This window comes from Crocuta crocuta, unplaced genomic scaffold, assembly GCF_008692635.1.
Source record: "Crocuta crocuta isolate KB4526 unplaced genomic scaffold, BGI_CrCroc_1.0 scaffold124, whole genome shotgun sequence".
NCBI classification, from domain to species: domain Eukaryota; kingdom Metazoa; phylum Chordata; class Mammalia; order Carnivora; family Hyaenidae; genus Crocuta; species Crocuta crocuta.
This window is the reverse complement of record NW_027551573.1, coordinates 1,855,487-1,876,821: the sequence shown is the minus strand read 5'-3', so window position 1 is coordinate 1,876,821 and position 21,335 is coordinate 1,855,487. Positions and strand designations below refer to the sequence as shown.

The window sequence follows — 21,335 nt, the reverse complement described above, 5'->3', positions numbered from 1 at the left end:
GATGGAGGTGTGCTATGTATGTTATAACAACTTCTAGTCCTCGCTGCATTTCATATTCAGCCACATGCCCAGGGAGTTTCACGCGTTCTCTCCTTTACTCTGCACAAAAGGCCCTATGCTGTGTGTGCAAGGGGTATACGATGCCCTTCCTTCCGCAGACAGGGAATTGGAGGCACTGAAAATGTTGGAACCTTATTCACAAGGCTCTTGGTCTTGAGCCCTGCTGCTCAGGGACACAACACCCCTCTAAACGTGACCCCACTGGCTCCCACGCAAGACATTCTGTGGCCCTTGCCTCTGCCGCTCTGGCTTCTGTGGATGGTGGTGGCAAGGCCAGCCCCCATCAAACCCTCTGCTCTCTCCACCCCGTGCCAGCAGGAGACCCAGGAGCTGCAGAAGAAGCAGCAGTGGTACCAGGAGAACCAGGTGACCTTGACGGCCGAGGACGAGGACTTGTACCTGAGTTACTGCTCTCAGGCCATGTTCCGCATCCGCATCCTGGAGCAGCGGCTCAACCGGTGAGGGGGAGGGCGGGCGGGGTTGGGGGGTTGGCTGGACAGGACCCTCGGAGGCTCAGCAGCATGTTGTGAACCTTCACCGTCTCCTGCTCCGCCCCCTGGTTACAGGCACAAGGAGCTGGCCCCGCTCAAGTACTTGGCTCTGGAGGAAAAACTCTACAAGGACCCACGCCTGGTGGAGTTCATGAAAGTCTTTGTTTGAGGCCCGCTATGGGGCTTTGGCCAAAGCTACCGGAGCAGGAAACCTCCCCCACAGCCTGGTCCCTGTGCCCCCTCCCACAACCAGCAGATGACTGTCCACTTGGGTGACCTCACTGCCACATCACCTCCCTGTCTGTTCCTGCTTCTCATGACCTTCCCGTAAATAAACACACTTTGAATTTGCTGCTTGTACCTCATGTTTAGTCTTTATTGATAGCCTGGGACCACCCCCCCCCCACCTTGGCCACCTTCCTCATGTGCTTCCTTGTCCCTCCTCCCATTGGGATGTTGTCTTTGCGGCACCTCTGCAGATGGTCCCACAGCCACCTTCAAACATCCAGTTAGATCTCAGCGTGGCTAGGGTGGCCCCGCTGGCAACGTGGGAATGGCAAGGTGCAGGCTCCAGAACCGGGGGCTCCATATTAGACTGCCAGGAACAGCACCCAGCTCTTCTTAGCAGTCACTATTTAGCCATCTGCGAAAAGGGATGGCGTGGTCTTCTTCCTTTACGCATGTAAAGCAGAGAGGACTGGAAACAGCACTTAGAAGGATCTAGCCTAACGTATTAGTAATGGTGAGGTTGAGAAACCCTACTTAGGCTCAGTGAAAATGCATGAACTGTAGCCACACGGAGATTCCTCATATAGAATAGCAGAAGATTCCAGATATAAAAAAGTACATGCTGCCTGATTCCATTTATATAGGGGGGAAAAAATGGGCAAATTAGTTGATGGTATTAGAAATCAGAATAATCATTGCTCTTGGGATGTAAGGGTTAGTGAATGTGAGGGAGCACCATGGGGGGGCTTCTGGGATACTGGTAATATTCTTGACCTGAGCACGTTCAGTTTGTGAAAACTCACTTTCACACTTACAGTCTATGCCTTTTGGGGCATGTGTATTATACTTCAGTACGAAGTATTTTAAAATGCTGATCCTGAATCGAATCGAGTTTTAACTTCCAATTTACAAGAAATTCAGAGGGAGGGGCGCCTGGGTGGCTTAGTCGGTTAAGCGTCCGACTTTCGCTTAGGTCATGATCTCGCGATTCGTGGGTTCGAGCCCCGTGTCGGGCTCTGTGCTGACTGCCAGCTCAGAGCCTGGAGCCTGTTTCAGTCTGTGACTCCCTCTCTCTCTCTGACCCTCCCCTGCTCACGCTGTCTCTCTCTCTCTCCTAGAAATAAATAAAAATATTAAAAAAAAAATTCAGAGGGAAAGAAACAAAAATAAACAGCACTAGAAGGAAACAGGAAGACAACATCATAATGTGGGACAGTCTACAAGGTAAAAGGTCTAATCAGTTACCTTTAAAAAAATGAAGGACTGAAACAGAATGAGTTTTAAAGAGCCAGGTGTGGTGAATTTGTTTCCTAGATAGAAACAAAGTTTTATATAGCTTTTGGGGATGCTTGGGGAAATCTGGACTGGATGTTAGAGATTTATTTATTGTTGTTGTTGTTTTTAATGTGGTGATGTAATGCTTATGAGGACGAGAGCCTTATTCTTCAGAAGTACGTGTTCAACATTTTGGTGCCATTTTGGAGTAAAATGTCTTAATGTTTACAACTTTCAAATCACTCAAAACATACATACATGAACAAAGCAAATATGGAAAAATGTTAGCAAGTGTTGGATTATCCACCAGGTGGATTGTAGTATTAAACTATTATACATCATTGGAGAAGTCTTTGCGAGTTTTCTCTAGGGAGTTTTTCATAATAAAAAGTTGAGGGGAAAGAGAGTGGACAGCTTTGATCGGATTTTATTCTGCTTAGTCCTCTTTTGATCCCTCTCTCAACCCGTTTCCCAGAAGTCCACGGTGAGGGTGGAGCCTCTCTCCGGCGGGGGGTAGGGCAGCGCAGTGGAGAAACCCACACACTCTGCTTTAGCGACAAGGGTTCAAATCCGGACACCATTCTTTTTGATCGTGTGGCCTGTTACCAGTGCCTTAATGTGGACCTCAAGTTTGCTTATCTGTAAATGGGAACAGGAATTCCAACCTCTTTGGGTTGTCAGGTGCGTTACAAGAGATCAAGCTGCCCTTAGCTGCAGTGAGCAGCTGGCGGATAAACAGGGAGGTTCGGGGGTCCTTAGGCACCAGGCCCTGGGCATCGCCAGCGCGGTCGAGTCCCTCCCAAGCAGCCCCCAGGCGGCCCGGCCACGCGTGGGGCCCTGGCTCTAGCCGGTTACAGCCCCTCCCTAAGCCCTTCCTGCCCACGAGGCAAATGAAGCTGGCCTCTCTCGGACTTCTAGTTGGTGGTGCTGATAGAGGAAATCTGTTGTAAGACAGCCAACAGGACTAAAAAGAAAGCACCTGTCCCTGATTAATGAGGAATGCAGAAGTAAAAGGCTATAAATTGTTCCCTCTGCGGATGCTCTGGGCTCAGATCTCTGGAGAAAGATCTCCTCTGGGCTCACCAGTGTAAAATAAACCTCCTGCCTTCCAAGATCTCCGAGTGCCGCTTGGTTCTTCCCCCGGGTGATTCCCCCAGACCAGATTCCGTGACATTTGGTTCCCTGACCGGGAAACCCAACCGCACTGGCCCGTTGTTGCCACCGGTTTGGGAAAACGGCGAGGCGGTGACGGAATGAGGAATCGCGAAGGAGAAGGTGCGCCCTGCCTGAATTTCGGCAGTCTCCAGCTCGGTCGCCTTGGGCCAGCCCCGCTCCGCCGTTCCCGCCAGACTCGAGGAGACTTGTTGAGGACCTGGAGCCGACACTGGAAACCAGTAAGGACTGGGCCCTAAATCTGTCCTGTCCTGCCCACCCTTAGTGGTGGAAGGGGGAATCTGACCCCTCCCTGGGGACTTCAGAGGTCTCTCTGTTGGGGGCCCCCATCTGTCCAGCCCACCCACGGCGGTGGAAGGGGGAGCCGATCCCATCCCAGAGACCCCAGTGGTCTCATCTGTAGAAATTCTGTGGGAGGGAATGTAATAACCTCTGGTGTGTATGTGAGTGTGAATGTGCGACTTGCCTGCTGAGTTCAATTCTGTGGCTCCACGGGCAGGCACCATTAAGGTCCCCAAAAGCCTACGGAGTCTGAGCGGGCCCGTCTGTGATTCCGTGGTGAACGGCATACAGTCTATGGCGGCATTGGAATAGTTTCCGATCCTAAGTCACAAAGCTGAGACCGCTACAGCTAGGCGTCACCTAAGTTCCTTTGGGACACAGCCAGACAGGCATCTGACTGGTCCCCTCATTAGAAGGGGCACCTCTACCCCTTTGTCTTTGTGACACTGACTCATGGGAACATTATGGGGTTGGGACAGAGCAAACCCACATAGTTCTTGAAACTATGAGAACTTTGAGAAGGGATTTTCGGGAGACTATGCAATTAAGATGATCCTATGTGAGTTGGAATGGCCCACTTCTGGGGTAGGATGGCCCTCGGAGGGAACCTTAGATGTCCCAATGGGCCGCCGCTTCTGGAGACCCAGGTTACCCAGATCAGTTCCCGTGTATCAACTCCAGGTTAGAGACGGCCCAAACCCTCCCCGTTTGGGTGAGATTTATCTGCAATGAACAGGGATAGGCTAGGGTACAGAGGTCCTGACCTCTGCAAATTCCCACCGGTGATCTGGAGGAAGAACCAATTTTGCCCCCCACCCCCACCCCCTGCCACCATATGCTCCCCTGAGACCGTCAGCACCTGATCCCCCAGCTCCCAATACTCCACCACCTTCGGCCTCCCCACCACCTTCGGACTTGACAGATCAGATCCTCTCTCCCCCAGACCAGCAGCCAGACTGCGCCCTCGGCCAGGTGCACGTGTCCTCCAGACGCTGCTACGAGAAACTGGTGTGCTGGCTGGGGCGCCGGAAGGAGGGGAACCTGAGAAACATGATGAAAATGGAGGGAGCCTTTCTACTACTGATCTCCTCAATTGGATACCTAACACACTCTCATGTTCTGAAAAACCGCAGGCAATGATACACCTAATGGAGTCTCTCGTCCAGACCCACTGACCAACTTGGGAAGACTGCCAACAGCTGCTCCACACTTTAACACTGAAGAGAGACAGAGAGTTGGGAGAGGAGCCCGGCAATACCTTGAGGAACGCACACCAGCTGGGGCTGTCGGTTCTGGCACCTGGGCTAGAACTGCCGCACCTGAAGGACGTCCTACGTGGGACTTCACTTCAGAAGGACAAGTCCACATCCGCTGGTACCAAGAGGCTCTCCTCCAGGGGATCCGAGCGGGGGCTAAGAAGCCCATGAATGGGACCCAGAGCTCCTCCTCAATCACCCAGCAGCAAGGGGAATCCCTGGGGATTATTAGGAGAGGCTATGCCAGGCTTACCAGGTTTACACCCCATTTGAACCCGAGGCACAACAAAACCAACAGATGGCAAACCCCTCTTTGGTGGCCCAAGCCGCCCCAGATACCAGAAGGAATCTCCAAAAACTTGAGGGTTTTGGTGGAATGAACGTCACGCTGGTGTCCAGTTGCAAACAAGGTCTACGTGAACAGGGAGGTCACTGCTGAGAGGGAAGCCGAGAAAAAGATGAGGAAAAGGTCAGCCTCCTCGCTGCTGCTTTAAAGGAGGACTAAGAAAAGACGGAGAAGATCCCACCAGCAAAAGGAGGGAAGCCCAGGACCCCCTTAGCAAGGGATCGATGTGCCTGCTGCAAGGAGAAAGGACACTGGGAAATAAATGTCCCAACCGAGGAAAGTCCCAGAACCCCAGCCGATACATAAAAGAACCCTGTGAAAAGACCTCATCGGGCTAGCAGGAATAGATTCAGATCGAGGGGGACCGGGCTCACTTCTTCTTGGCCCTCATGAGCCCACGGTCAAAATCAAAGTCGGGGGTCAAACTATGACTTTTATGGTCGACATGGGGGCTGAACATTCTGTGTCCACCTCCCCCTGGCCCCCTTTAGCAAGAAGACCGCTACCATCCCCAGGGCCACAGGGAAACGGGCAATGCAACAGCCTTTCTGCCAAGCCCACCAATGTGAACTTGGGAGGCCACACAGTACGGCCTGAGTTCCTCTAAATTAAATGGGCTGAAATCGAGAGGGCCACCCAGACCAAGGAAGGATGGTAGAAACTGCTAGATGGGCGCATCTTTGTCCCAGCGGCCCTCGGACGGCATCTAGTTGGCAAATACCATCAACTCCCCCATCTAGGAAACCCTGCATTAGAGGCCCTAAAAAAGCAAACTACATCCGCCAGCTGCCAGCATTGTGTCGAACAATAAGCGAACGGTGTGCGACTTGCACCAGGAATAATGCCGATCCGTGCTATGATGCCTGCCAGGTGTCCAAAGAGTAGGAGCTACCCCCTCTGAAGATCTGGAAATAAACTTACAGATGTGCAGCCAAGTCGAGGATTTAGACACCTCCTGGTAATAGTCCGTACATCCTCTGGATGGGTTGAAGCTTTCCCTGCCAGGACAGAACAGAGCCGGGAGGTAGCTGAAGGCCTCCTAAAAGAGATGGTCCCCCGGTTCGGCCTGCCGGCCACCATCCACGGTGATAATGGACCTGCATTCGTGGCGGACCTTACACAAACTGTAACCAACTCCCTCAACATCCCTTGGAAGCTTCACACTGCTTACCAGCCTCAAAGCTCGGGGAGAGCAAAGCAAATGAATCGCACCTTCAAGGGAAACTTAGCCAAGACCTCCCATGGCCAGGCCTGTAGCCCCTAGCCCTCCTGCATGTCCATTGCACACCAGGAACTCCAGGTTTCTCGCCCTCTGAACTAAGATATGGGAGGCCCCCTCCATGTCTAGGGAGTCTCCCAGGGAACCTACACTAAGTAGGGGATTAGGGGATACGGGAATAAGAGAGCAACTTCAAGCATTAGGGGCCACCCTGAATAAATTACAATGATATACCTTAGAGAGGGCCCCAATCTCTTTAGGATCTCCTGTACACACTTTCTCATCAGGGGATTCCGTCTGGGTCAAAGACTGGAAGAAAGGCCCTCTCAAACCACAGTGGACTGGGCCTCATACCGTTATTCTGACCATCCCTACTGCCCTCAAGGTCCGATTCCATTCCATGGGTTCACCGCTCCAGAGTCAAGAGGGCCAATCTTGAGCCCCACAACTTGGAAGACTGACCCAAGTCTGACGAAGCCGTTCAAAGTGACCTTTTGGAGAGTCCTAGAGTCTTAGGATCTTCAGCCCTGCTCCAGCCACACCCCGGAAGCGGGCTGGTCTACGCACGGCAGAAGCTTGAGGAATTGCCGTTCTGATAAGATAGACTGTCCTTACTCTTTGCTATCGGGTCAGCAGAGGTTACCCCAGAAAGCTGGGGAAACAGCGAAAGGTTCCTGTTTGCACTCACCTTCCTCTTATGAATAGGATGTTCTGTTGGTATTGATTGCCTCTAATTTGGGCCCCATTTGTAAGAGCAGGGCAGTGGAAGAATCTGCAGAGTTTAATAGCTTAAATGTGGTCTAACCTCTTTCGATCTGTTGGGTTGCCTGCCAGTAAGGTTGCTAATGCCATTTGGGGGAAGTATTTGTACCGATGTATGTGCCTCACACTTCAAGAAAAAGAGATTGTGCTTAGATTCACCTTCAGCCTGAGGTTCAGACGAAACGAGCAGTGTTGCTACCTGCACTCAGGGGCAGAAATAGCCACAGGGATAGGGACTGGCATAGGAAGCATAGGCTCTTCTGTGGGACCAAGTGGCTGACTCCATAGTGTCCCTGCAGAGCCAAATAAGTTCCCTGGCAGGAACCTCTTCTCTGCTGAGAGAAAGGGCACCTGCATCTTCTTTGGAGACTTTGTAAACCAGTCAGGAACAGTCACAAGCAAAGTCCGGGAATTAAAAGAACCAGTCCATAATAAAGATGATGCCCTCTAATACAGACTAGATCTGTTTTAAGGGGCATCAAAGGGGGTAATGATAGGGGTGCCTGGGTGGCTTAGTCGGTTAAGCGTCCGACTTTCGCTTAGGTCATGATCTCGCGGTTCGTGGGTTCGAGCCCCGCGTCGGGCTCTGTGCTGACTGCCAGCTCAGAGCCTGGAGCCTATTTCAGAGTCTGTATCTCCCTCCCTCTCTGACCCTCCCCTGCTCACTCTGTCTGTCTGTCTCTCTTTCTCTCTCTCCTAGAAATAAATAAATAAAAAAGGGGGGGAATGATAGGGAAAATCTGTTGTAAGATGGCCCATAGGACTAAGAAGAAAGCACCTGTCCCTGATTAATGAGGAATGAGGAAGTAACAGGCTATAAATTGTTCCCCCTGCTAACCCTCTGGGCTCAGACCTCTGGAGAATGATCTCCTCTGAGCCCACCGGTGTATGATAAACACTCTGCCTTCCAAGATCTCCGATTGCCGCTTGGTTCTTCCGCCGGGTGATCCAGACCAGATTCCGTAACAGTGCCTTTAAGGTGGCAGCCCACTCATCCATTCACTGACGCGGGGCTGTGGGACCGCACTCCGGATCTCTACGGCCTGCTTGGGCTCGGGATCAAGCTTCGTTTCCCTGTAACTCTCCCTTCCGAGCTGGAGAACAGGGGTAAAGTTCTTAAGACCACTGCAGCACACGCCCCGACTAGAGGAAAGGAGCAGAAACTATGGCAAGGTGATAAAACTTCATCACTTTCTCGCCCCCTTCCAAGATGGAAGGTCCGTGCCTTCACATTACTCCCGATATCCGCTTCCCATTGGCTATCTGGGAATTGAGTTTTCCAATAAGGCTAAAGCCTATTGGTTAAGTTGGTACGGTTGCTAAAGCGATTGGCTCAACCGGCATCGGAGGGCGTCTCGAAATGCTTTCAAACGCGAATTAAGTTTGAGGGAGAGAAGGAAAGGGAAATTTTGAGGCGGAGGCGGGACCAAGAAAATGACAGCCCTCATTGGTTAATTAGAAGCTGAGGGGAGGTGCTTGAGTTCTCCTTCCTCGTGATTAGTCCAATACAGGAAAAGAGGGCGGACCCTTAGGAAAAGCGGCAGAAGCGCCTGCTTCGATTGGTTAAACCTGGCTGGAGGTGGAGCGCTCGCGGCAGCTGATTGGTGCGGGATGTGAGGAGGGCGGGGCTCTGAGCCGGAGGTTTTGTTGTGAGGGTCGGTTGTCAAGCAGCGACCAATCAGGGCAGGGGATGGAGGCAAGTGGGGGTCGCGCTTGGAGCGGAGCCTTGGCCTCCGGAGCTTCAGCTGCAGGTGGAGTGGGCAAGGGGGCGAGGAGGAGAGGGGGACTATGGGCCTTGGACTGGGCTACATAGGGCGGGGCCGAGTCGGGCCGTGGCGGAGAGGGCTCTGGGCAGGGGGAAGTGGGAGCCCGTGCCCTGCTGAGAGGAGTGGGAGGATCAGGCGAGGCCGTGGGACCAGCCCCAGACTCGGGACGGGCGGGACTGGCGGGATGGGCGTGGAGGCCGAAGGAGAAAACACCGGAGGCCGGAAGCGGAGCCGGGGGTCTGCAGGAGGATGGGTGGTGAATAGGGACACTGGAAGCGAGAGACTGAATGAATGGGGGATACTGATAGAAGAGTAGGGAGGGACATAAAGGGGGTCTGGCGAGGCAGGGGTCAAGTTAGGGAGCCCAGGAGACAGGATATGCACGAATGGAGAACACAGGAGGCAAGGAGAAAGGGAATGAACGGCGGACTAAAGAGGCAGAACCGGGGAATCCAGGAGAGAAGGGAGGAAGAGGGGAGGGTTCATGGGAAAGAGGCTTGGAGAAAAAGGGTAGAAGGCTTCATGAGGTGGCCTTTCAGAGTTGAGGAGTCCTACCGCCTCATGCCCAGACTGGAGACCTAGTTCCCAGTCTGTCCTTGGTAATTGCTGGGGCCAGGAGTAGTTTCCTTGCCAGGAACAGAGGGATTAGACCGTCAGGGCCCTCTTTGAGATTCTACCCAGAGAAGACTTAAATGCCTGTCTCTGGAGTGCCTCTCTTGGGCCCATAAAGCTTAGCCTCTGACTCCACCCCCTTCCCCTAGCGTCAGCCGAAGCAGTCATTCCCAGAGATCTATCTGGACTGCGGACATGTGGTCTTCCCCGCCCCACTGCGGCTGCTGCACTTCAGGCGGCCAGCCTCCTCCCATCCCATCAACCTGGCATCTGGGAGGACCTATTTTTCCTGTGTTCCAAGTCACCCTGCCTGAGGTGCCCGCAACAGATTCTCAAACCCGATCGGCAGTGCAGCTCCTGGCTCTGGTGGCTTTGGTGGGTGTCTCTTTATCCAGTGGCCTTGGTGATCCAGGGAGCGGCAGCTGTGGTTCTGCGAGCCCAGAGTTCTGCAAACTCCTACCAAGTGTTTTCTAACAAGCCATCGCTTCCGTTTGTGTTCCAGCCCAGGGTTGAGCTGAGATGGCTCAAGCCTGACATTCTATGAGCCAGGATCCTGACGGGCACGCACAGGCTGCTGCTGTGGCTGCTGGGACTGATTTAAAACCAGGAGGCACTCCGGGGCTGAGTCAAGGCATTCCCTCTGCCTGGATGTGTGGGAACTCCTTGCCAACTTGATTGGCGGATCCTGGGGGGGAACCACCCCCACCCCTGGAGGAAAGCAGTCTACTTTGTGGGCAGAGCTTCAGGTGCCAGCCAACTGAAGGATGGCCACCCCTGTGGTCACCAAGACAGCCTGGAAGTTGCGTGAGTGATTCCCCCCCCATTTTTTTCCTTGCTCACCCCTTTTATCTGTTAGCTGCTTGTTGCTGGATGGCCAGAACCCCCAGCTTTGGCTCCTGCTGTTGGCACAGAGAGAGACTCCCAGCCTTGCAGTAAGATACACCAAGATGCAACTCATGACTTTGTCACTTCTTAGCTGGATGACACTGGGCAGGTGACATAACCCCTCTGAAGCTTAATTTCCTGTCTGTGTAGTGAGATGATCGCACCTATGTTCTAGAGTTGCCATGAGACACAGGCGAGGTGGTGGACATAAAAGCAGCTCTCAGTGTGGTTAGGCTGACGGGCGGGATTGCGGGAGAAATGTTAAGAGGTGTTCTTGGCCTTTGCAGACATCACACAAGTCAGGCTTCCTCCATGAAGTGGGGCGTCTTGGAGCAGGGGTGGTGGGGGAAGGGAGGTCGAGGGGTGCTGGCAAGGCTCTGGAATGGAACGTGGCTGAGCACCAGCATGACCCACCCTCACGCGCTTTTAAACGTCTGATCGTTGTACCTCTTTATACTCTTAAAAATTGTTGAGGACCCCCGATGACTTTCTGTTTATGGGAGTTATCAATATTTACATGTTAGAAATTAACATCAGACACTTTAAAACATAAGCGTATATAGTCAAACGTGCCCTTTGTGATGATGTCATCATATCTCTTCCCCAAAAAATCCCCTCCCTTGTATGCTTGTGAGCAAACGAGAGTGTAAAAGTCACATACCATCTCGGTGTTGTTCTGAAAATAGTTTTGTTCTCTTGGACTCCTGGAGGGGTCCTTGAGGATTCGAAGGTCCCTCAGATCGTATTTGGGGAACAGCCGCACCCCACCTATAATAACCTGTTGGCATAGATTTCCTGTGCTCACACTGGTCACCTTCTGCTACGAGCTGTCCCTGAGCTGTTTTCAGAAGCTAGGCAAAGCCTGTTGCTGGACCTCAGTGTCCTCACATGTAAAATGAGAAGTTTGGGCAGTTTCAAATTGTCCCTTAACCCCAAGGTTCTGGGAGAACCCTGTTGTGGGCTCCCAAAGAGGGTACAGTTTGGACACAGTGGCTCTGTAATTTTAGGGGTTACATATTCCCTCATAGCTGGCCTTTCCTGAGCACAGAACCAGGTACTAAGGAGATAGTCAAGGCGGGGTGGGGGTGGGGGTGCTGCAAAATAGATGAGGTCCCTGTGCAATGGGGCTCAGAGCCTGGGGAGAGCAACAGGCAGGAATCAAATAACCACACCCCTCCGTTTCTCCTTCTCTGATTCCAAGCCGAGACCTGTGCTTTGAATCCATTAACTAGATGATGGCAGGTCAGGGTAGGAGAGTGTTGTAGGCTGCCTAAACAGCACGTACAAAGGCCCTGGGGCAGGAAGCTTGGCATGTTGGAAGGGCTCAAAAAAGGCTGCCGCACAACAGTGGAGAGAATGTGTCACATGAGGCTGTTGGGGCCTTTGGGGGCACTTGTCCACGGGATCCCAGCCCTCCTAAGGCCCTGGCTCTATCTTAAAGGCAAGATCAAGCCATCAAAGTGTTCAAACAAGAGGTAATATGATCAGGCATGTCGGGTTCTGCTGACAAGTTCATGTGCATAGCACTTGCCACGAACAGAAGCTGTCTGAAGAGTCCAATGCCAAATGACCTCCGGCTCCTTGTGGCCGTAGAGTCCAGCAAGGATCGGAAGGTGCTAGGCCAGCTTGGGTCATTGAAGCCCAGTACTCTGCACCTTCTGTTTAGGATGCAAATCCTCAGCACCTCTGACAGCATGCCACTTCCCCAGCTCTGGCTGGGGTGTCGGGCCCTTGTTGTGCCAACTGAGCTTGAGAAACTGGCGCAGGCCTGTGCCAGAGGGCGGAGCAGCAGCCAGCAACCTGGCCTGCCAAGAGATGCTGTGAGGAACTGTATTTGTTCGCACTAAAATTCGGTACCCAGCCTGGGCCATTGCGGGTTGCTGTCCTCCGGGCCAGAGGGAGCGTTCTCGGGCTGGTGCCCGTGCTGAGGTCTCCTCTGCCTGATGCCCGTGCTGCGTTTCCCCTCTCCTGCTGGTCCCCGGCTCCTCCAGACGCTTCTGTCAGGCTGGAGACCCTGGTCAGGCTGCTTAGAAGGGAGTGATCTGAGCCCCTCTGGAAAGGCCCGACCTCCACATCCTTCTCATGCCGACATCTGTGGTCCTTCCAACCGGGTGCCACGACCCTGGACCCATCTGGTCAGGCCATAGCATCAACACAGGAGCTTTCTCACCGTCGTTCCCCACATTCTCCCCAGGGCAGGCACGCAGGAAACATTTATATTACGAGTCAAGGGGCGGTAGTCCCGAGGCCCAGAGAGGGGTGGCAGCGTGCCCAAGAAGGTCTGTTGAGGTGGAGCCCCCCCAGAGCTCTCCCTGGGAAGGGTGAGAACCAAGGTAGATACCTAGGCCTTTAGGTTGGTCCCAGGTGGAGGGCAGTGCATGCAGGGAGTGTCTTCGGAGAAGGGGAGAAGGCCCAGGGCTTGGGAACTAAGTGCTCAGGGAGAAGGTGGTCTGCTCTCTTTCCGGGCTGGGCAGTCACTAAGTCCCGGCAGAAGCTCTTGAACAGACAAGAGTCTGTGGCCAAAGCCCCAGAGCACCCCAGACATCTGTCCCTGTAGTGTCCAGAGGGCAGAACTCTCCATAGTTGAGATGCAGCTTAGGGAGGGACTCAGCTCCCGTGAATTCAGGGATGGGGTCCCCAAGGTCCCCCCTGACATTGGGCCTCTGCTGGGGCTGGGCGGGGCCCTGAGGTGGGGCGTCGTCTGTGAAATTGAGCCTGGTGTCTGGTCCTCCGGGCAGTTTTGACCTCCCCTCTGAGCCATACTTCCTGACAAGCAGCCTTCCTGGGCCCCATTTTCCTATCGCCCTGTGGGGTGACGCCAGTGCTGCAGAGACCCCCAGGCAGGGCGGAGGCTGGAGCGCAGGAGAGGCCCACTGTGCAACAACCACAAGCCCTTCCTGAGCGTCACCCACGCCAGCCTCCCGGCTGCCTCGGGGTGTCGGCACATTGGGGTTTTCCCTATGCTGATGTGGGGAGACCTGTCCTTTCTCCTCCTCATTCCCAGGAGGAAGTCACTAGGGTCTGGGTCTGACTTACAGGCCTGGGCTGCCTCTTGGTACCTTGCTTGTGTCTGTTCCCTTCGGAGCACTGATGGGACCCACTGTGGTTTGTGTCCGCTGCCCCGTGGCTGCCTCAGCAGTCCTGGCCAGGGGCCCCCAGGGCTGCCCACTGTGGACGTACCTCCCGCTCTGTCTGCTCAGCCCTCACTCGCACCCCGCATGCCGGGCCTCTCAGCTGGCTGCCTCCTGCCTCCCGCCCCCATGTGGCCCACCCGCCGGCACCCCCAGTGCCCTCTCTCTGTGCCTTGGCCTTGCCGACAACCACTGAGCACAGCTTACAGAATGTTCTCAGGGAACCCTCAGCAAGTCAGTGAACCAGGCTCTGTCACTACCCCCATTTACCGATGAGGAACCCAGTCCTCAGAGGGTAAGTGACTAGTCTGAGGCCACACGGCCTACAGTAGCAGAGCGTGGGCCAGACCCTGGTCCGCGACTCTGAAGCCGCAGACTAGGTGCACCTGGGAGGCTCAGTAGGTTAACTGAAGCCGCAGGCTGGAGCCCTGGGTGGGCTCACATGGAGACAGCCTGTCTGGAGTTGACCTGAATGGTCAAACAGAGTATGTTCCACAAGGTGGGTTTATATGTGTAGCAAGCAGCCCCAGAGAGATGTAGCCCCGGAGAGATGCCTAGGTGGTACATGGGTAAATAGTTGCCTTTTAATAATTGTTTTTGTTTTGTATTACAGTTAAAGTATAATGAATGTATGGATCTTGTAACTCTATGGATTTTATTGCTTAATTCTCTTTATTTAGAAAGATAAATACAAAAGGCAAGTCAATTTATTAAGTGGAGCATAGTAATCATAAAAATATTACCAGTTGACGTGTAGAAAAAGGAGAAAACCGTGAGGCCCGAGGGTGGGACAGGAATACCGGAGGTCGAGAAATAGTTATTTCCGCCTCAGGCGCCAGGCCTGTCCTAGCAGCTCATGTCAGGCTGTCACCGAAGGGGACTTGTGGTGGGCAGAGCCCTCTGATGGCCGCCTTCCCTGACTGCCTTTTCCTCCTGTCCTTCCTTGTGTAGAGGAGATCGTCGCCCATGCCAGCAATGTGTCCTCGCTGGTACTGGGCAAAGCCTCCGGGCGGCTGCTGGCTACTGGCGGGGATGACTGCCGTGTCAACCTGTGGTCCATCAACAAACCCAACTGCATCATGGTGAGCCCTGCCGGCCTGCGGGAAATAGGACAAAGCCCGGGAGGGGACTGTGGGCAGGGTGGGGTCGGGGCGTGGGGGGCAGGTGGCTTTGCAGGCTCTGTGGAGGCTAGGAGGACGCAATGCAACATCAGCGCCCCCCTGCCCCCGGCCCATAGCCATCTGCTCAGGGAGGCCCCCAACACCCCAGGATGGCTGGGCCAGTGACTAGCCCTCAGGAATGGGGAAGTCCCCTGCTGTGGACAGAATTCCGGGAGCCTGTGTGAGAAAGCTAAAATAAGCCCGTGGGCTCAAGACTGAGGCTTGCCCACTGGCCCATCCGCCCACCTGTCGGCTGTGCTTGGAGGTACTTTGAATCATTCCCTGTCTCCTTCCACAGAAAGGATTTGGGGGCACCAGGTTGAAGCTTATTGGCGAGCTGGTTCTTTGCCCCGGTCACATAACAAAATTCATTGCCCAGAACTGGCTTGCAAAGTGGGAAAACATAAAGGAGGAAAATACAAAAATGAATTAGATCTACTACCACCATCCAGAGACCACTGCAGTTGGTATTTTGGTCTGTGCCCTTCTAGGTGCTGGTACAGATACATACATGTGCATACATGTACCCATACACATGAGCAAATGCACACACGCGCACTGCGTCAGTACATAACCATATATTTTTGGAGCACTGTCTTACTCTTCTGCAGCCTGGGTTCTAAAGATCACGATCTTTTATTGTTTGCGAGCAATTTCCAGGGCCAGCAAGCACCCTTCTGCAGCAGGGTTTGTAAGGACTTCTGGTGTTCCATTGTAGGGGTGAGCCGGGGTTAGCTCAGCCACGCCCTGCTCCCAGCCCAAAGGTCATTTCCAGGGTGGTGGCTCTGCTCAGCCACAGAGGGGAACATCCTCATCTACCTTGATCTTTGAGCAGATCTGTAGCGCTTGCATTATTTGAGGGTGTGCACTTTTTAAAAAGCTTTCAAAACATATTGCCAAATTGCCCTCCAGCAATCAATTTATATTCTTTCCAGAAGAATGGGGACCTGCCCCCCTCCCCAACCTTACCAGTGCAGGGTATTAACATTCTTATGATTCTTGGCCACGGGAAGATAAAGATAAGGGATAGGAAGTGATTTTTTTTTTTTAAAGTAGAAACTTAATCACCTCAGTATTTCTGTGTGATGCAGCCAAGAACTAAGATCCGAGCTGAACCAGGGCCAGGGTGAAGAACAGAATTGAAATTGCTTTGTTTCACTTCACTATATTCTCAGGGTTCAAGCGTGTCCCACCCCCACCCCCAAAATGCCAGAGTAACCTATACAGGTTGAAAACGAATCAATAAAGGCCGACCAAAGTGGACCCGGAGTGACCCCATGCTCTTGGCCCCCACCGGACGGTGGGGAACCCTCTTCTTCCACCGGCCATGTCTCCCCTGCTTACATATCATATACCAGGCCTCTTAGCTCTTCACACCCGCTGCGTTCTTGCTCACCTGCGGATTCAGGCTCCTGCTACTCCCCCTGTAGATGGACCACTGTCACCTGTTTGGGTGTGTTTCTGAGTATGTGGGAGTTCGTATAGGTCAGGATCCAAATGAACCAGGGTAAGCAGTGAGAAGTCTTTCCTCCGCTGATGCCCACATCCCTCCCTAGGGACAGCCACAGCACAGCTCCTGAGTAGTTTGTGTCCTTCCAGAATCCCCCCTCCCCTTTTTTTTATACAAATATTGTCCTATATACACTGTTCTTCAACTTTTCTCACCTAAAAGTGTCATGGAGGTGGTCTTTATTATATTCAGACGGCCGCCTCATTCATTTTTATGGCCGAGTAATAAGTACTCTGTTGCGTGGCTGACCACAGCTTAGCTGACCGGTTTCCTCCGGTGGGCACTTACATGGCTTCCAGTCTTTTGTGTAAAAGGTCCGCTGCAGTGAATGACCTTGTGTCTATTTTGTCTGCCGTGTGTTTGAGCGCGTGCAGGGTAGGCCCCCAGAGGTAGGTTGTAGCATGCAGGGAATGTGCATTTCTAAGCGTGCCCCCCCCCCACCCCCAAGGAGTTTATACCCGTTTGTACTCATGCTGGTGACGTCTGTGAGTCACACAGGCTGCTTGTGACTGTCTGGCCTTGGGGTAGTTCTGCTGGAGCTCAGCTTCCCCTGCATCCCCCCACCCCCCCCAGAACATCGTCTTAGCAAACAATGATGGAGTCCCCACTGTGCCTTGAGGTGGCCAGTGCTGGGCGGGGAGTGACAGCTGCTATGGACTTCACATTCCAGCCTTCTCTCCAGCAAGCTGGAAATGCCAGCACCTCCCACTCCTCTAAGGGGCTGGGCCGGGACCTGGCTTAGCCCTGCTCAGCTCTGGCCTGTGCCGAGTTGGGTGAGAGTTTTTAGCAGTAGAGTCACTGCCCTGCTCTCTGGGTTCCCCGGGCCCCTGCCTGGGAGCGTGGCTGGGTTCTCCACCAGGCGCAGCCCCCAGGGAACCAGGCTTTCTAGAGGGGTGAGATGTGTGCCGCTGACCAGCCAGGCCTCGGTTCTGTCAGGGTTTCCGCTCCCGAGCAGCTTGGCCAGGCAAAGTGCACATGGAAGCAAAGCCTAGGTGGGCCGTGGTTTGAACTCGGGGCTGGAGGGTCAGCAGCTCCCTGCAAGGGGCCCAGGGCCACTCGGGCAAATGGCGTCCTCATCTGGGGCACACTGGGCAGTGGGAGGGGTTTGGAGCGTGACGGGTCTGGCGCCCTTTTGGCCCTGGAAGCCGCAGCCGGGAGAAGTGGCTGCCCAGCCGGTCTGCAGGAGGGCCTAGGTGTGGCCCCGGGGAGCAGGCCTCCCTGCTTGAGCCACTTCTTGCTGCTGCCCTTCTGGGGGGAGCCAGGAACTGGGGCGGCAGCTGGGGGGTCTCCGCACAATGCACTGAAGCTGCTCCCCTCTCCCCACAGAGCCTGACGGGTCACACGTCCCCAGTGGAGAGCGTCCGCCTCAACACCCCGGAGGAGCTCATCGTGGCCGGCTCCCAGTCGGGCTCCATCCGTGTCTGGGACCTAGAAGCTGCCAAAAGTAGGCCTCTGCGCTTGCCTTCCCCACATGTCCACCTGCGGTCGTGTTGTCTCAAGCTCTGCCATGAGCTGCTTCCTCTGGGAAGCCTGTCCTGACTCCGTTGGGTGCTTCCCTCCTTTTTTTTTTTTTGTATCTTTTTATTTATTTCTAGTAGAGAGAGAGAGAGAGAGAGAGAGCGCGTGAGCAGGGGAGGGTCAGAGAGAGAGGGAGTCACAGACTGAAACAGGCTCCAGGCTCTGAGCTGGCAGTCAGCACAGAGCCCGACGCGGGGCTTGAACCCATGAACCGCGAGATCATGACCCAAGCGAAAGTCGGACGCTTAACCGACTAAGCCACCCAGGCGCCCCTGGGTGCTTCCCTCCTGGAGACCTTACCAGCCCATGTGGCAGCTGCCGCCCCCTCGAGCCTGGCAGCAGCGACCCACGTGCTGCCTCTGAGTGCCGACGCCCAGGAGAGGTCCTGGACAGCAGTGGATGGGCGGGTGGGTGTCTGTGTGGATTCAGGACCTGGGAGAACACCAGGGGCCACGCAGACCCATGAACAAGCGTGGGGGCCTGTGGGGAGAACCGGGGTGCGTGTGCCCCGACGTGGGGGCGGCCGCCTCTCCGCTCTGGCTAACTTGCCTGCAGCAATGAGGCCTGGGGTGTGCGGGTCTTCTGTCTCCTTGTGCTGTTTGTTTGAATTCGGTTTTCATTATTGTAGAAGTCGTATAGAGCTTAGAAAGTCAAATGCCGGTCACTACAAATACTCATGCCGGAAACGAGAAGGCTTCGCCCCACTCCTTCCCAGTCTCCAGGGGCTCAACCCCTGTCCTCCCTCGTGTCTCGCTACCTCCGCTTTCCTGAGGAACAAGGAATTCTGGCAACTCCTGTGTCTTCTGTACGTCTCTTGCTGCCTTCCTCCCATGGAAGACAAGAAGTTAGCTCTCTGACGGGAGCCTGGCTGGCCCAGTCAGTGGAGCGTGTGGGTCTTGGTCTTGGGGGTGTGAGTTCGAGCCCCATGATGGGTGTAGAGATTCCTTAATAAAAAAAAAGTTAGCTCTCTTAGAGCTGCCCGCCCTAACCTCTGGCACTCCCAGCGCCGCCCCTCCGCCTCCCTACTTTCAGCTTGTGAATAGTCCGTGTTTTTAGGACCAGGACCACAGGGACAGTATTCACAGTTGATTGAGGTAATAACCATCCTTTTTACATCTATATGTGTTTTACATGTTTGTTACTAATCTGTCCCCAAATCCTCTGCCGGAAGAGTCAGCCTTCTTGAGTTCCTCTCAAACCCGTCCTGTAATCGAGGTGTCTTCTCAGAGCCTCTGTCCGCCCGGTCCGGGTGGCGTGGGGGCAGCCAGCCTGCAGCCCAGCCGCCATCTTGGGGCCGCCTTGTCTTCAGGGAACTGTCCCCATCTCTCTGCCGTGCCAGGGTCCAAGTTGCCCTCTTTCCTGGTTTTCTGCCTCTGTTTGCTGGAGCACATTCTCACAGCTCACGGAGAGGGTGCGTGACAGGCTCAGTTGTAGAGACCGTCTGTGGCTGAAAATGACTTTATCTTGCCCTCATCCTCTTTTATCTATTTATTTTTTAGAGTCTGTAGAATTCTAGGTCAGAAATAGTTTTCCCTCAGGATTTTGAAGGTGCAGCTACATCACATGGTGGGGTCCTGTTTGAGTTGCTGTTGGGAGGTCTGTGCGGTCTCCTGGGTCCCTCACCTGGGACCTGCTTGTCCTGTATCTGCGACCTTGCAGGCACTTTGTCCCAGTGTCCTGAGGTTTTGCAGTGGTGACCCCTGGACTTTTGCTAGGTCCTTGCTGGGTTCTTTCGGTGTATAGACTTGCGCCTTTGGTCCCGGGCCCTGGGGGGCGTCTCGCCTTCCCTGGGGGGGCTGCCACATGGCATGTGGGCCCAGTGTTGCCAGCCGTACAGACTTGTTTAAGAGAAGCTGGGAATCTGGAAATTTCAGTGGGATCCCCCCGTTTGTGAATGTCGACAGCTAGCTCAGCAGCTTTGCAGAGCACCGTGCAGGCCAACAGTGAGGGGTCCAAGGAAAACCTGCTTGCTCGCTGCCATTTGCCAGTGTCCGGCCTGGACCTCCTAACATGCCAGGCGGGAGGTCCTCCAGTATCTGAGGGACAGGAGAGGAAACCGCTGCTGGGGTTTTGCTGAGGCTGCTTTCTCCAGAAGAGCGCCCCCTTGCCTGGTTGAGACTCCAAGGTCTTTCTGGGCCTCTCCTGTGCTGCGTGCTCTACCTCTGCGGGAGCACAGCCGCCGTCAGCCACGTATGCCCAGTGGCCAGGTTCTCTCTGCTCAAGATTAGTGGTCTTCTTGTGTAGATGGTCCTCAGGAGAGATGTCGCCCCTGGGCTGTTTGGGTGATGCTTGCCCTCCCAGTGATGGGCTGCGTGTGCAAGATGGAGCCCCCCGAGTTATGAAACCGGGGCTGCATGCTTAGCGTCTCAGCGTGTGTTCCCGCCGCCTGGCCACACGCGGGAGCCAGCCGGGGCGCTGTGCTTGGGTAGTGCTGGACTCGAGGGGCCAGGGAGGAGCAAGCCGGCCCACTGGGCTCCAGCTGAGAGGGCAGAACGGCTCAGGCAGAAGGCGGTTTGCTTCCTGGGAAGTCTCTGCCTGGATCAGAATCCCAAGGGATAGCACCGGCCAGTCACCATTCACTGAGGAGCAAAGGACAAAAGGGAGAAGCCAGGGGCGCCGCACTTTCTCAGCCATGACTACTTCACATACAGAAAATTGCGGAGCTCAAGGCAGGCAAAGAATAAAAACTGAACACCCATGGGATCCCGGGCCCGGGGCCCTCACGGTCGGCTACTCCATGGGGAGCTCATTCCAAACGTGGCCCAGACCTCACTCCTGGAGAACCTGATTCAATAGTGGCATGGGCCCACATCTGGCTTTCAGTAAGCTTCCAGGTGATTCTGATGCAGAGCCAGGTTGGCAGGGCCCCTTTATTTGACACATAGGCAAACTAGGGCCCAAGGAGGGCCCCTGAGCTTCCTGAAGACCCCATGGCTGGCATGGCAGAACCTGGGACTCAAATCCTGACATCAATACTCCCGGCCTTGTGCTGTTCACCCTGCGATTTGGGGGTTCAGTGATGGGACAGAAACCTGCCCTCAGCAGCCTTGGCAGGAAGAGCCAAGACCTCAGGCCGACCTCCACTCCCACCCACCACAGCCTGAGTGCAGACGACGGGCCGATTGGCACCCCAGGTGCACAGGGGCTTCCCAAAGGGCTCCCTGACTGTCACTGTCTGTCACCGGAGGGTTTAGGCGGAGGTCGAGCAGCTATTCCACTGGGGCAGCTTGGAGATTCCCACATGGGGCAGACTGATCCAGGATGCCCCCCCACTCTGCAACTCTGGGATCCTGTGACTGAGGCCTGCGGTACGACGACTTCCAGGGGCCCTCCTAGGACAGAAGAGCAAGGGCAGAAGTCACGCCAGAAGAATGTGGTCCTGCCTGCTTTCCACGGCTAAGCCAGAGGCCAAGGGCGGGGCGGCCCAGCCATCCCGCAGGAAGCCATCAACGCAGATGTGTTGCCCGAATCTGGCCCACACGGGGCTGGGAGCTGCCACATCCTCTCGGGGCAGGGCTGGATTTTGGAAGCAAAGAGGGGTGCAAAGCAACTGGGCTGGGAGGTGGGCATGGAGTGGAGCAGGAGCCAGCACATATCTGTACCCTCTGGCCCTGGACTCGGCCAGCAAAGCAGCCCCTGAGCCCCTGGCGGCATGGGGCAG

At 54.7% G+C, this 21,335-nt stretch overlaps 2 protein-coding genes across 2 annotated transcripts in view; both read left to right on the top strand.

Moving 5' to 3' along the window:
• DRC7 (dynein regulatory complex subunit 7) overlaps positions 1-911 on the top strand; it is a 22,838-nt gene extending 21,927 nt beyond the window's left edge. The window contains exons 16-17 of the mRNA XM_077751386.1: positions 379-518; positions 627-911. Of these exons, the coding sequence (XP_077607512.1) occupies positions 379-518; positions 627-720 (234 nt within the window). The 3' untranslated portion in view covers positions 721-911. The remainder of the gene's footprint in view (positions 1-378; positions 519-626) is intronic.
• Positions 912-8,760: 7,849 nt separating this feature from the next.
• The window catches only part of KATNB1 (katanin regulatory subunit B1), a 22,531-nt gene continuing 9,956 nt past the window's right edge, over positions 8,761-21,335 (top strand). Inside the window, exons 1-4 of the mRNA XM_077751387.1 lie at positions 8,761-8,843; positions 9,973-10,274; positions 14,438-14,568; positions 17,483-17,600. Coding sequence (XP_077607513.1) covers positions 10,235-10,274; positions 14,438-14,568; positions 17,483-17,600 — 289 coding nt within the window. The 5' untranslated portion in view covers positions 8,761-8,843; positions 9,973-10,234. The remainder of the gene's footprint in view (positions 8,844-9,972; positions 10,275-14,437; positions 14,569-17,482; positions 17,601-21,335) is intronic.